The 14,289-nt window shown below is 39.9% G+C and overlaps 1 protein-coding gene across 1 annotated transcript in view; it reads right to left on the reverse strand.

The window, feature by feature from the left end:
* Nucleotides 1–10,070, reverse strand: part of slco2a1 (solute carrier organic anion transporter family, member 2A1) — a 35,914-nt gene extending 25,844 nt beyond the window's left edge. Inside the window, exons 1-2 of the mRNA XM_074668039.1 lie at nucleotides 9,979–10,070; nucleotides 9,597–9,858 (exon numbers count right to left, since the gene is read on the reverse strand). Of these exons, the coding sequence (XP_074524140.1) occupies nucleotides 9,597–9,632 (36 nt within the window). The 5' untranslated portion in view covers nucleotides 9,633–9,858; nucleotides 9,979–10,070. The remainder of the gene's footprint in view (nucleotides 1–9,596; nucleotides 9,859–9,978) is intronic.
* Between the last annotated feature and the right edge of the window lie 4,219 nt (nucleotides 10,071–14,289).

The raw sequence follows: 14,289 nt of genomic DNA on the forward strand, positions 1-14,289 counted from the left end.
CATATCCTCCCTCCTCCTGAGACATCTAAACTGTTCCTGGGAAAAGAGACAATTTCAGAGTAACCGCAGTGTCATCTCATATGAGGAGTCCCAGAAAAGTACCAGAGGGTTTGTGTTAAATACAGTTTTTCAGTGTTTTCAGCCTCGACGTCAAACTGAGCTGACATTAAGTTCACCCAGTGGAGCTCAAACCTGACACTGAAAGAGATGAAATGATGTCTGTGCACAAACTGTGGGGAGGAGAGTGAAGAGGAAACAACTGCTCACAAACGTGACACAAAATACTTAATGTTTGCTGCTCCAGTGACGCTAAAGATACAAAACAAACATTCAAGGAGTTGAGTTCATTTGAAGACCAGGAGAAAATAACTGAGATTTACGGCAAAGAACTTAAAGCTTCTGAGAAGATGGTGATATTATTCAAACAAAGAACAGCAGTCAGCAACAGAAGGTATGAGGAAAAACTAGCTCATTTATTATTAACCAATGGGTAACAGAAACTGCTTATATCGAAGATTTTAGATGCATTCTGATACGATACCGATACTTGTTTTTTTGCTGATATCGAACTGATATCTGATATCAATATCGGACTGGGACACCTCTATAAGAAACAGGCTAAATTTACATATGATGCATTTAATGATCTGCAAAAGTAGGGGTGCACTAATCTGATACTGGTATCAGTTCTCGGTTCTAAGTCCAAACAGACTCAAAAAAGCTGGATCTGATAGAGGTGGTGTGGACCAATATATCGGGCTCATCTATTCAACTCAAAGTAGAAAAGCCTGAAGTTGCCACAACATCATTCTCAGTCTCATCCTTGTATTGAAACTGGTATTTGATATGATTAGTATCGATACCAGTTGATACCAAAGCCCAGGAATCAGTTTCAGTAGTCAGACTTCAGAAGTTGGCACAGTGTATTCCAGCAAACTGAAGCATTAGAGTGAAGTTGAGTTACTCCTTCACGTTTGTTGTAAATGAATAGTTTTGGATTCAGAAGAAGAGCAACACAGATACTTTTGATGTTACAGAAAAGACTTGATAAATCTGTTCACACTGAAGCATTTTTTGTGAGATGTAAAAAAAACCCTCAAAAATCAAAGCAAGCAAAGACTCAAGAGATACCACAATGGCGCGCCAAAACTAACACAGACCACTCACAGGAGCTCAGAAACACACTGAAGTTTGACAAACAGGGGATCACCGAGGAACTCAAGATGTGATACAACAACACAGTGTTCTTCAACCTTGGGGTTGGGACCCCACATTGCATCGCCTGAAATGTCAGTTATTGGTTAAAAAAAATTACCGAAATTTTATTTTAATCAGAACGCCACACACAATCTTCAACAATCTTAAACCTTTACCTTTCTCTTTGGGGTGAGGCTAATGTACTCAAGATGATTAGGATCCCCAAATTCCAATACCTACTTCAAGCCCTGCCACTAGATTTTCCACAGAAATATTTTGAACAATTTGACGGGTTATTTAAGACATCTATATGGGGGGACCACCGTCCCAGAATTAACCTCAAGAAGCCACAGAGACTAGCGTGTCAGCCCTGTGATTGGCTGGCGACCAGTCCAGGGTGTACTCGCCCAATGACAGCTGGGATAGGCTCCAGCCAAACCTCGACCCTGAACAGGACAAGAGGTTCAAAGAATGAGTGAATTAATGAGAGAATTCAATGGTTTTTAATTATATTTAAGTATGTAGTTAAAAAACTACATCTCTAAAGTTTATAACAAACCAAGTCATTTGACAATGGGTTGAAAATTGAGCAATCTACAGTTATTTCACTGCAAAAAAATAAAATCTTATCAAGGGATTTTGTCTAATTTTCAATTGAAAATGTCTTTTTAGACTTAACATGAGCCACATTCATCTGACCAGTCCAGAAAAATGTCTTGTTTCAAGTTATTTAACAACAAAATGAGGTCTAAATTGCTTGTAACAAGTTTAAAAAAATCCGCCAATGAAACAAGGGAAAAGTTACTTGTATTAAGAAATTATTTTAGTTTCAAGCAAATTTTTCTTGTTCCATTGGCAGATTTTTTGACTTGTTACAAGCAATTTAGACCTCATTTTTGCCTTTAAATAACTTGAAACAAGACATTTTTCTGGACTGATAAGTTGAATGTGGTTAGCCCATTATTGAGTATAAGACACTTTCTACTTAAAATAAGACAAAAACACTTAATAAGATTTTAGGTTTTTGCAGTGTTCAAAGTCCATGCTCCATTGACTTTAATGCTATAAATGATAGAGCAGCAGACCTGTCCCAGAATGGCCCCAATGGTGACAACATTATTTCCCATGGACTCACAGCGTGCACGAGTCGTCTGGTGTTTGTATATGCCTATGGTTTTCACTATCTGAGTTCCCTCACTTCAACCTGTGTAAACACAAACTTGCAGTCAGTTGGAAAGAACAGAAAACAAGACAGAAAGACATCTGTCTTTTTCATTCTTCCTTTTCAAAGTAAAAACTTGTGTGAAGCTGGATTTAGTGCCCCTGCGTATATCAAGTCAGAGCACCGTTCCTGATTGGATGTTACATCAGAGATTAGATTTGCTCTGTCTGCTACAGCACCTGGCTCTGAAAGCCTGCAGCAAGGTGAGCAGAGAGAAACACTATTAAACACAAAATGAAGCTGAAACAAAAGCAATGTGATGTACTTTTTTTTATAATTCATTATGTAAGAGAGTGTTTGTTCAGTATCAGTGTTCACTCTTGTAAATAAAACATTGCTAAATCCTGATAAGGGAAAACTTTGTGCGCAAATCCTGGTTACTCTGTTTTTGAACCACACAGAAAAACAAACGATCAAAAACTAATTCTTGGAAAAAAAGTGTCGCCACCAAAAATTTGAGGTGTCAAAATGAGGTCGCCACCCAAAAAAGGCGAGAAACCACAGCAATAACTGGTAAAATTCCTACAATGATGTTCATATCACTCTGCAGCAATTCTGCAATAGTTGTAATACTGAATAAAAAGCTCAGGGTTATGACTCACAAAGGTCAAAAAGGCAGGAACACTTGGAAAAAACAGCTCAGGGTGCAGCACATATCAAGTTTTTAAAAATCTAACTGCAGAAATATTTGACCCCAAAGCGTACACATGCTCCACAAACATCAAAACTGGAACTCACAGTCTTTAACATCCAGTGAGTTAAAGACCTGCTGCAACATTCACATCATTATGGATGCTAACACCTGTTGATTGTCCTCCAAGCTCCAAACAGCCTCTAGTCGCTAAAAGCTGGACTTTGAGCACCAGCGAGTTTCTCTCTGTCTTCTGTGATGAGCGTTTTGTCTTATTTAGATTGTTTGTATTGAAAGCAGCTGCCTGGAAACGATGCTGTCAGAGCTGTGCTGAAGCAGAGCATTAATGCTGCTGGATGAAAATCAAAACAACAAGCCAAAAGACACCAAAGAGCTGAAAGAGCTGCAGGGTGAAGTTTTACTGGACAGAGTCTCTAAGACAGTGTCCATCATTATGAGTTTCAGGCTGCTCTGGTGAAAGATAAACAACAGTATCAAACTGAAACACATGAACTCATCAAGTTTTCCTACAAATTAACAGCTCGCCTCCTCAGAGTCATAAAATACATGATTCACTGATTTTGGAATCACTGTCGGCCAATTACGCAGCTCTTGGTGATAATTTGTTCGTCTCCATGCTTGATTTTTCTGAAGTGGAAATTTTAAAGTCCCGCTGGACGAGCGCCTGGTGAACTGGACAAACCTCCCGCCTGCTGTGAGGCGTTCATGGACACTCGTAGGACTCTGTGTACCAGATTTCATTTCCTTGGGGGCCATGAATGTAGGAATGACGCTGAAGATAGGCACTGAGATTAGGAGTGAATTTGCAAAGAAAACAGAGATAAATCCGAGCTTTCAGGGTGTTTACCAGCTGCCAGGTCGGCTGAAGGAGAGTAAACTCTGTCTGTCTCAGAACACTTAATTCTCCTATTAAAACTTGGCTTTACGGCTGTTAGCGCACACAATAGAAGCTTTGACACTCTTTCTGATTCCTCATCTTCGCCTTACATCAAATGGGCTCAATTATCTAAATGATTTCGACATTTGCTGGCAGGTGAAGAGTTTCTTTGTTTAAGGTTTAGAGCTAAACAAAAAGTCGGCGCTTTGTAAGTGTTTCTTTAAAATCTTTTTAGCATTCAAAGGAGGTAGATTTATATATCATTAAAGTGATGATGTTGATGTAATTATGTTTGAGTTAAAACTCTCAGGCTTTCAAGAAACACATAATAATTTTGATTACACCTAATCCGCTCAAAAGCAAAATTTCACCCCAGACGTCATCACACGTCAAATGCTGCTCGATACTAAAGCCGCTGTGAGGAGGTGTGAAGTGGTTTTGAATAGTCTCACTCATACTGACGCCTCTTCATGACCTACATACATTGTTCAATTAAATTATCAGCCAAAGGAGGGGTCATTTTTCTTTAGTGAGTTTCAGTGCATGTGATTTTCTGTGAGAAATTTGAGTCAATTTTGTTGCTCACCTTAAAGCGCCTCTCTTTAGAAATTTGGTGGTGAAGTTTGTCTGTTATTTCTTTTGACAGGATATTTTGTCCTCTAAGCTGATACGGGAGTAAGATTTGTCTCAGATGGAGAAATGTTACATCCAGTTGCATTCATATTATACATGAATAAAATAGTTGCAAACAGTTAGCCATTGATGTTGCTACATGACCAGACGTCATTTCTGTCCCCACATGGTTGCACATTCACAGAGTTTGCGCAGAATTCGTCCCTGATGTGTTCACAGACACACATATACACAGATAAGCAATTAGTGTGTAGTGAATAGTCAGGAAAAATAATGTCACAACCACAACAAGAAATGCATATAAAACACTCTGCTTATCTGAAACCCTATCAGGACTCACACTACAGATCACATCCTAAGAGGTGAACATGAAACACTCCTTACTGTGCCTTTAAAGGTAAAACACGCCAGGTAAGGTTTTCTCAGTGACTTACTGTTGCACGATGTCAAAGTTTTGTCAGAAAATTCACTGAGTTTTATAAACTGGTGAATGAAGTTACTGAGGAAACCCTCAGTAAAAGCCTTGAAATCAGGTCTTCTCGCTGTGTCGGGTTGGATCAGGTCTATTTACCTTTTTTTAAACTCCCTCAGCTCCGTCCGTCTAGACCTCTTTGTCCCAGCCTTCACCCCCGCTGTGAGGGGAAGAATGGAGGGAAATCCACTCTGAGGTTTCAGAAGCTTTTATTTCAGGGACGCGTGCTGCTGTGACAGAATGACACTGGAGGTTTTTTCTTTTCGTCTAAAATGAGGCCCTGACCTTGAAAATGGTCAAAAGAAAAAAAAAGGAACAGTCTGAGGTCTCACAGGATAGTTGAAAGGAAAAGGGATGAAAGGAACGATTGTGGAAGAAGTCCAAAGACTCCGGTATTTGTCCTCTCCTATGTTAGTCCTCTGTTTGTTACTTTAGACATTCTTCTTAACGTCATGAATTACAGGAAAAACTCCTCAGAAAAATGTAAAGATGGACAAAAATTAACCCGAAAAGAAAGTAACATATCAACTAAGGATGCAGATTTGGTATTTTTATACTTGTAAAGATCATTATCAATTAAAATCTGGGCTTTTCCTGTGACAATGACCCTATTAAATTCATTCTTTTCAAATCCTATTGCTCCTTCCCGACAGCAGCATAATGCATTTCATTTGCAGAACTGATGAAAGTGAAAATCAAGGAGGCGACAAATGAATCTCTGCAGACATGCAGTCAAACAGAGCGAGACTCGAACAATCTGAGGTGGGTTTTCTAAGACTGAAAATAAACCTGAAATTGTACAAAAAAAAAATAGAATTCACAGTGCTCAGTATTTTTTCTTCTTGTTCTGATTAAGAAAAATAAGCTTTTCACGTGGCTGGGTGTCAGGAGGTTATAAACAGTCAGGCAGCAGGAAACACCTGTTTAGGAGGTGCTGGTGTTGCCGGTGTACAGAGGCACTGGTGTGCCAGCTTTGTCAGTCTCTCTGCAGTAACTTTCCACTAATCTGTGGAGGAATATCCTGTGAAGGATCATGAACACTGGAGTCAAAGCCATTAGCAGCAGGAGCTGTTGAGGATTGCTCTCCAAAAAGAAGAGCCCTGGAGGTGCACGGCTGCAGCTCTGGTTGCAACACCTCCAGCCAGTTGGCTCACACTGACACATGATGAGGCTCCAAACACCTCCCTGACATCTGAATGAAATACGAGAACACGTGCTGTTTATCTCTACCTGATGGGATCGGAACAAGAAGCGTGTCTGAGCATGAGCGAAACATCAATTACTGGATACTGGATTAATTGTTAACATCTCTAATAACAGCACAAACAATGTCTGAGAAATACTGATGTATTCCATCCGTTGACACAGAACAGGCAGGTTTCATGACCTGAACTGCAGCTAATCAGTAGGTGGAGCTCTAAAGCCCCGTTTCCATCAAGCGGTTCAGTTTGGTTTGTCTCTGTATGTCGGTGGAAATATGTTTGGTGGTGTTTTGATTGACCTATCCTGGGATAGATCCCCAAAAACTGTACCGTTCCACTCTTTGGGACCCTCTCGTTGAGGTGCCAGATATACAGATCTGACCTAGTGCTGCACGATTTGGGGAAAAGGTGCGATTTGCGATTAGGTGGACAATATTGCGATTGCGATTGTGTTTGCGATTTTAATAAAAAAGTTGTGTCATGATGAGTCAACAGACTTGCTTGGTTATAATGGAGAAAAATCTGAATTGCATTTGCTGACATTGCGATTGCGATAATCGTGCAGCCCTAATCTGACCCCAGAAGGTGGAGCTACAACAGTGCAGTCTGTTGATTGGTCGAAAGAGTCATCACTTCCTGCATAAGTAGGAAGTATTTCTCCTCATGGCCTTCAATGAAACAACTTGATTGTGCTTTGTAACAAAGAGCCACATGGATCTTGTCAAGAAGACGAAATGCTAAAATCTTCCATACTGTGTCGCGTTTTTCTTCTTTGTTGGATTTATTAGTGGGGTAGACTGTGACATGCTGCTATCAGCAACCAGCTTACACACCGCCTACCAAGAGGGGGCACCATTAAGGCTTTACCAATCCAAGCCGTACCAAACTGTACTGATCTAAACCAGACTGCTTGGTGAAGATGGGGCTTTTATGTTTTGTCTTCACTTTTGGAGAGCTGTTGTGCCCTCCATTTTTCTGTATCTACAGTGTTTAGCTTTGACTGAGTGAGCAAACATGAGAGATGCATGAATCACCCTCAAAACGCTAAACTTCTGCTTTAACTGCAGACACACGCATGTGCCAGGAGCTGATTTGTGCTCAGGTGTGAAGAAAAGAGAAGAGAAGAGAAAGCTCAGAGCTTTCGAACATTTCTCCCGCTCAGGATGTAAACACAGCGTGCCCCTGAGCACAAACCTGGCTGGGAAGTTGGCACAGAGGGCTTGATGGAGTGACTCAGTTTGCAGACTGGGTGCAGCTTCGAGAGATTCGAAGTTGTGAAAAAAAAAAAACAAACAGAACGTCCTGATGAAAGCATAAACACAAGAGCAGAGCGCTGAGCAGCGTGTACTTCTGTCAAGAAAAGACGGATGGACGTGATTGCTCCATGTGGAGCCATTGTTGAATGCTCTCGTAGTGATTTTGTTCCAAGTGAAAAGGAGATGTTTTACTCTGATTGAAATTTCTGGACAGGAGGCAAACTGTAATCAAGAGTTTTGGCTTTAAGATATTGTAGGAAGAGACTCCTCAGCTTTGATTTCTCACCACCACAGGAAAGAAAATCAGCTCACAGAGAGATGTTTCCTGCTGCTTCTATTCTGAATACTCCCCTTATCTAAATAGACTCAGCTTTGAACTTCAGGTATGTTCATGCTGTGCAGGTTGGGTGAAAGATGTCTGCAGGATGTCTGATTTTTTTTACCCACCTTCCTCATATTTGTACATCTTGATTTCAACACCCCTGGGTTTTTAAGCACAGACTTAAAATGATAAACACAAGAAGATTAGTGGTACCTGGACCCACCACAGTCTGCACAAAGTAAACAGAGCTTAAATAAACCATTACCTGGGAGTGAAGGAGTTTCTAAAGCTGTTCATCTTTCACTCCTCTGAAGTTAGAGGACACAGGTGTATTAGTCACACATCACAGACAACACACAACACGGCTGAGAGGACGTGTCATTTCTCGCTGGGTTTACTCGCTGAAAGCTTCGTGGAGTTGTGCCTCATTATTACTCAGAGCGCAGGAACAAACTGTTTCTCTCACATCCCTGCCATACAGTGAAGTACAACGACTGCCGGCTGAGCACTGTGAGGTAACAGCGTTTCTGCCTTTAGTCAGCACTCACAGCGAGGTTTCACTATCAGAGCCAAAGATGGAGCTGGACACTGACTCACTGCAGTATTTAACAACAGAAAATAAAACTTTCTGACTTAATCAGATCCATCTGAGGCCAAATAAAACCACGAGAGCTGCAATAATTTAATGTACAACCAACTTCTCTTAAACTTCATTGTGCAATTCTTCACAATTGCTGGTTTGAAGCTGTAAAATGTGACAAGCTGGTGTTTTTATTGGTCTTCAGTGACCGAAACTGAAGGCAACATTTAGAGGTTTTTGACTTTCGGGCAGTTACAAGTTTTGATCATTTCATCATGCCCTAGATTCTTTATACTCAGAGAGATTTTCTTTTTTTTCCCTATTATTCTTTTTTTTTTAATTGGTATGAACATAAACTAAATATACACTGTTGCTCATGAAGTTGGAATAAAGTATTATCTTCATCCTGTCATTAAATCTTTGGGACAATGATTTTTTTTTTTAAATAAAGTGTATATCTTCTCAAAGCTTTATTGAGCAGTATCTTCCAAACATATCACAGTGAGAATTAAACCCCAATCAACCTTTGCAAATCACAGTCAATTCATTCCAACTTTATAAACTAATGTTTATATTATGGCCGTTTTTTTCTGAAAATATGAAAATAGAATCATAAAATATGTCTGCACCTTGACTAATATAGCAACTTAATTAACAACTTTGGTGTATGTCATCTATGAATTTTTCTGTTTTAAGAGTTTGAGCTGCTGTTGATGCAAAACATGCAAGAATTAGTCACTGTCGTCCAAATTACAAATATTTTCCAATGTTGTGCAGAGAAATGCTTTCAGCTGCAAACATGAAAAATCTATTTTTGTTTCAGTTTAAAAATAAATATCATCTGGCATTAACAGTTTGTGAAAAAGATTCAAGTGCTTAAATTGAGCTCAAAAGTTTGAAGTTTTAAAGGTGGCCACGAGGCATGACTACCTGTCCTTTGTGTCTGCTTGTTAATCTGAGGTGAAGCTCACTGACTGAGACAGGAGTCAGGAGGAATTCACAGGTATGTCTGACAGTAACTCAAGTTTTATTATCAGGTAACGTGATGTAATCCACCAAGAATAAATCAGATAGTTATATATACAACAAGAGAATAAGTGCTGCAGGTTAAAACAGGACGGTTTACGGTAGTCCAGCCCTGCAGCCTCCTCTCTGTCCCCCTGTCTGTCAGACTGACGCCTACCTTTATGCTGCAGCAGCGCGGGCTCGGTGTCCTCATGGTCTGGGCTGGTTTTACGTCCAAGCGTGGATCGTGTCCTCTCCAGGTCTGACTCAGAGCCTCTTCTTTACAGTCTGAGCCGCTCTCCTGTTTTATGACCGCTGGTGATGTAATTGGACTCAGCCCACAGCCCCACGCGCGAATGTTTTGAAAGTTGTGAATTGGGAACAGAGAGTCCCGCGATGATTGGCTGAGTCATGCGCGAGCCTGACTGTGCAACACTCACCTGTGAGAACATGCCATTCATGAAATTAGGGTTTCTGCGTTTGCTGTGGGTAGTTTATGTTCAGTTCTTTGTTTTTCTTGTTAATCCAGAAAGTAATAATTATTAGAGTTGAGGGTTTACCTCCGCCTCACTGAAGCCTTCCTGTGTCCTCCGGCTGCTCGCTCAGCCTCTGCTTCATTAGTTCTGGTATGTGGCACACTGGGCTGTTTCCCCTCCAGCTAATGGGTGAGTGAGAGAAGAGTGACAGTGAATGAGCCCTGAAACTGTTAACAGAGGGGTGTTTATGTCAGCCAGTTATTCTATACAATTCATGTTTAACGACACTGTAAAAATAAACAAGTTGCGTCAACTCAAAATTTCAGGGCAACTCTCTGCACTGGGTTTTTGAGTTTTGCAACCAACTAAAAATTTTACATTTGAAGCAACTGACAAGTTTTTGTTGCGATAACTTATTCATATTAAGCTACGTTCTAAAAAGTCAGAATTTCACACCACTTTTAGTAATGACCTTGACTTATTAAACAAACTACAAAGTTACAGCTCCATTTACCTGTAAACGGATAAGTATTTATAAAACATTTTCAAAGAGGGAGTGGTCTTTAATGCTGCATCTACACTTTTATGTCAGGGGACCATCAGTTTTAGCTAATTACACCAGATACTTCTACAGTCTGGCTCTGCACCATTGCAAGGCAAGGCAAGGCAAGTTTATTTCTATAGCACATTTCAGCAATGCAATTCAAAGTGCTTTACAGACAAAACAAGTTATAGAAAACAATTAAAATTCAATTAAAAATGAGATTAATTAAAAAGATACAATAAAACAAACAACGACAAAAAACAAACAAACAAATAAAAGATTAAAATAGATTTTAAAACAGATTTTAAAACAGATTTGAAAAACAGATTTTAAGATAAAATTTGCAGTGCAAAATTAAAGACAAGATATTAAAATGATATTAAAATGATTTGTTAAAATGTTCTAATAAAATTGCGTGTTGACTACGTTTGTCAACTCACACTGGCTGTGTGTTCAGTCTGGCAAGCTGTATGACTGACAGACAGCTGAAGTCACAAGGTTCCTGCGCTTCCCACTGCATTGATAAGTCTCTCTTCATTCATGTTAGGCTGTGAAACCTCAAACCTGTTCTGGTCTGGCTCCACTCATTTTGTCCATTCGACATTGTGGCCAAGCTAAATATGATCTGGTTCTGACACGGTCTGTTTTATTTTGAATGTCACTGGGTGTTTTCAGGTAGTTTCTGTGCACAACTTCCTGTTCCACTTGATCTACCCTAACCTGAATTTATGCATTACAGCTCCAGCCACCAGTAAAAATAGAATGGTTGTGTATTACCTGCAACCTGCTGGAGTAGCCTTGCAGCTGGACCGCAATGGAGAAGATTGAGTTGACGGATTGTCTTGAATAGAACCTATCTGTTCTGGTGCCATGACAGTGGTGATGGACTGGTGTATTTCAGCCATTACACACTCTTTTGACTGACAGCAGGATCAATTTGGGGCGTACTGTCTTGCTCAAAGACACTTCATCATGCGGCTGCACCTCCACCTCCATCTAATCAACTCACGATCAATCGGCCATCTTTAAAGCTTCAGTTTCAATTCAACACTCAAACACAAATATTCACCAGGGGACAGGGGAGATGGTCCCACAAGTGGGAAATTAACGAGTACATGAAGACCCCTGCAAACTTGAGTTGGAGACCATGTTCTTGGCTGCTCAAAGGCTTTATCTCTGGCCTAAACATATTATCTAAAGTTTTTAGACCAACTTTATACAGCTAACATAATACAGGTAGTTGAGAGAACTACTTTGAAGTCATTTGCAACAAAACAGAACTTTTTTTTATTTACTCATGCAAAAAGTCATTTTCAGGCCAACCATTTGAAGTTTTCATTTTTACAGTGTATGGAATCAGACAGACTAAGCACAAAAAGTAAGTCAGTTTGCGGTTAGTGGATAATTTCTTTGTTACATTACTTCTCTAGTAAATCTCATTGTAAAGTCTGTTTATTCCTCCTTTAAATGGAGACATATTAGTGAGGAACATGTATTTGTGGGATGAGCAGCAGGGCTGAGTATTTGGGTTGCACCCATCCACCCATGATTAACCTGCCAATGCCAAACAGCTGATTCTGCCACTGACCCTTGTTTGGTGTTTGGTGGATGGATGGTTGAAGTCTGAAGTAAAAAGACATATTGGCAACGTAACTCTTCATGTTTATTTTGTTGTTTCTGGGATGGCATTACCTTCTCCAACCGTCATTCGATGTAGGTCAGTGAACAAATCAGCATGCCATGTTTGACTGATCTGGTTAGAGCTGGTGTGATAGAGCAACTTCAAGCTGGTGTTCCGCAAAACAAAGTTGCAAGTTCTGCTGTTTAAGATAAGCAAGACCTAATAGTATAATAACTAGACTCATACTTTGTACAGGAAATTTTTGCTTATTAGTTTTTATTTTTAAGTTATTAGTTTTTAGTGTTATTGCAGATGTTCTTGCATTCATCTTGTTTTCACTGTAGTGGGTGAAATGTTGTGATATCACCAAAAGATGACATGGACGGTGTTCATGAATGTGACTGATAGGCCAACGTTTTAGATAATGAAGTATCAAGATTCTGAGAGGCAGAAATGTTATGTCCTTATTGAGTACTTATTAAGTCTAGATTTCCAGACTCATGCCAGAATAACAAAACACTGTTAGATGACTTGTGACAAATGCTGATTGGGGAACCTGTCCCTCAGGTGTGTCTCAACACCAGATGATCAGTGGTCAGTTTTCTGCAGTGTTACATGCTGCGTAAACATCAGAGAACTCTGCTTCTGACCAAGGAACATGTTCTCCATTAGGGGGCGATATGGAGAAAATGCACTCACCGACCACTTTATTAGTTGCAACTGTTCAACTGCTTGTTGAGGTAAATTTCTAATCGGCCAAACACACTGCAGCAACTCAATGCATTTAGGCATGTGGACTAGAGGTAGACCGATATATCGGCCGGCTGATATATCAGGCCGATATTTGGACATTTGTCTCTATCAGCCATCGGCCGTATTTTCTTTTAAAAAGCTGATTTTTGATCCGTTGTATAAAATGACGCAATTTTTGATCAGGCACAAAAAAGATGAGCACCTCAAACTTGTGGAACCACTTGGATACATTACGTACTTTTGTTCAAATTATATTAATAAGTTTAAATTTCTTTTTTGACATTTTAAGAAGAGTGTGAATGTTTACTACTGCTTGTTACATTGTGTGTTTACTCAGACAAAATATTTCATTGTTTTGAAAGCTGAATAAATGTTCAGAGGACTGGACACGACTTGTTGTAATAGATTTCTTTTAGTTGCTCAGAAATTGCTGCGTTTCACAAAAATGTGATAAATATATATTCATTTAACAATCGGCCTGAATATCAAATTGGAAAAATCGGCTATGCATATCGGCATCGGCTGCCCAAGTTTGGAAAGCATCGGCATCGGCCCCTAAAAAACCCATATTGGTCGACCTCTAATGTAGACATGGTCAAGACGATCTGCTGCAGTTCAAGCTTAAGTTTAACTGACTTTGAACATGGCATAGTTGTTGGTGCCAGACGGGCTTGTCTGAGTATTTCAGAAACAGCTGATCTACTGGGATTTTAACCAACTGAGCATGGTTTAAAGTCCACAGCCTACCTGAGTATTGTTGCTGACCATGTCCATCCCTTTATGAGCACAGTGTACCCATCTTCTGATGGCTACTTCCAGCAGGATAACGCTCCATGTCATTAAGCTGGAATCATCTCAGACTGCTTTCTTCAACATGACAATGAGTTCCCTGTACTCAAATGTCCTCCACAGTCCCCAGATCTCAATCCAACAGAGCACCTTTGGGATGTGGTGGAACGGGAGATTCTCATCATGGATGTTCAGCCGACAAATCTGCAGCAACTGTGTGATGCTATCATGTCAATATGAACCAAACTCTCTGAGGAATGTTTCCAGTACCTTGTTGAATCTATGACACCAAGGATTAAGGCAGATCTGATGACAAAAGGGGGTCCACCAACTAGGTCTACCTAAGAAAGTGGCCGACGAGTGTATGTGAGGATGTTTTTATGGCTGGATCTGGATTTTTAGACTTCAGGCTATTTTCTCTTGCAAACAATGTTTTTAGCTCCAAATATTTCTGATCCTGCATTCTAAAGTGTTTTTCTGCTTCATTTCATAACTTCAATCTTGTCTTGTATACTCTGTTATTTGAATTCTAACATTTTCACATCATGATAAAAACGTTCATACACAGACGTCAGCTGTAAGAGTTGAGTTTCTGCAGTATGTACAGAGCTTTAGCTTCATACAAGCAGCCTATGCACAGACCAGATGTGGTTTAGTGAGATGTAACAGGATATACTTGACAGAAAAT

This window comes from Halichoeres trimaculatus, unplaced genomic scaffold (assembly GCF_033239565.1).
Source record: "Halichoeres trimaculatus isolate MK-OKI-2021-1 unplaced genomic scaffold, fHalTri1.1 fHalTri1_scaffold_4, whole genome shotgun sequence".
Lineage (NCBI taxonomy): Eukaryota > Metazoa > Chordata > Actinopteri > Labriformes > Labridae > Halichoeres > Halichoeres trimaculatus.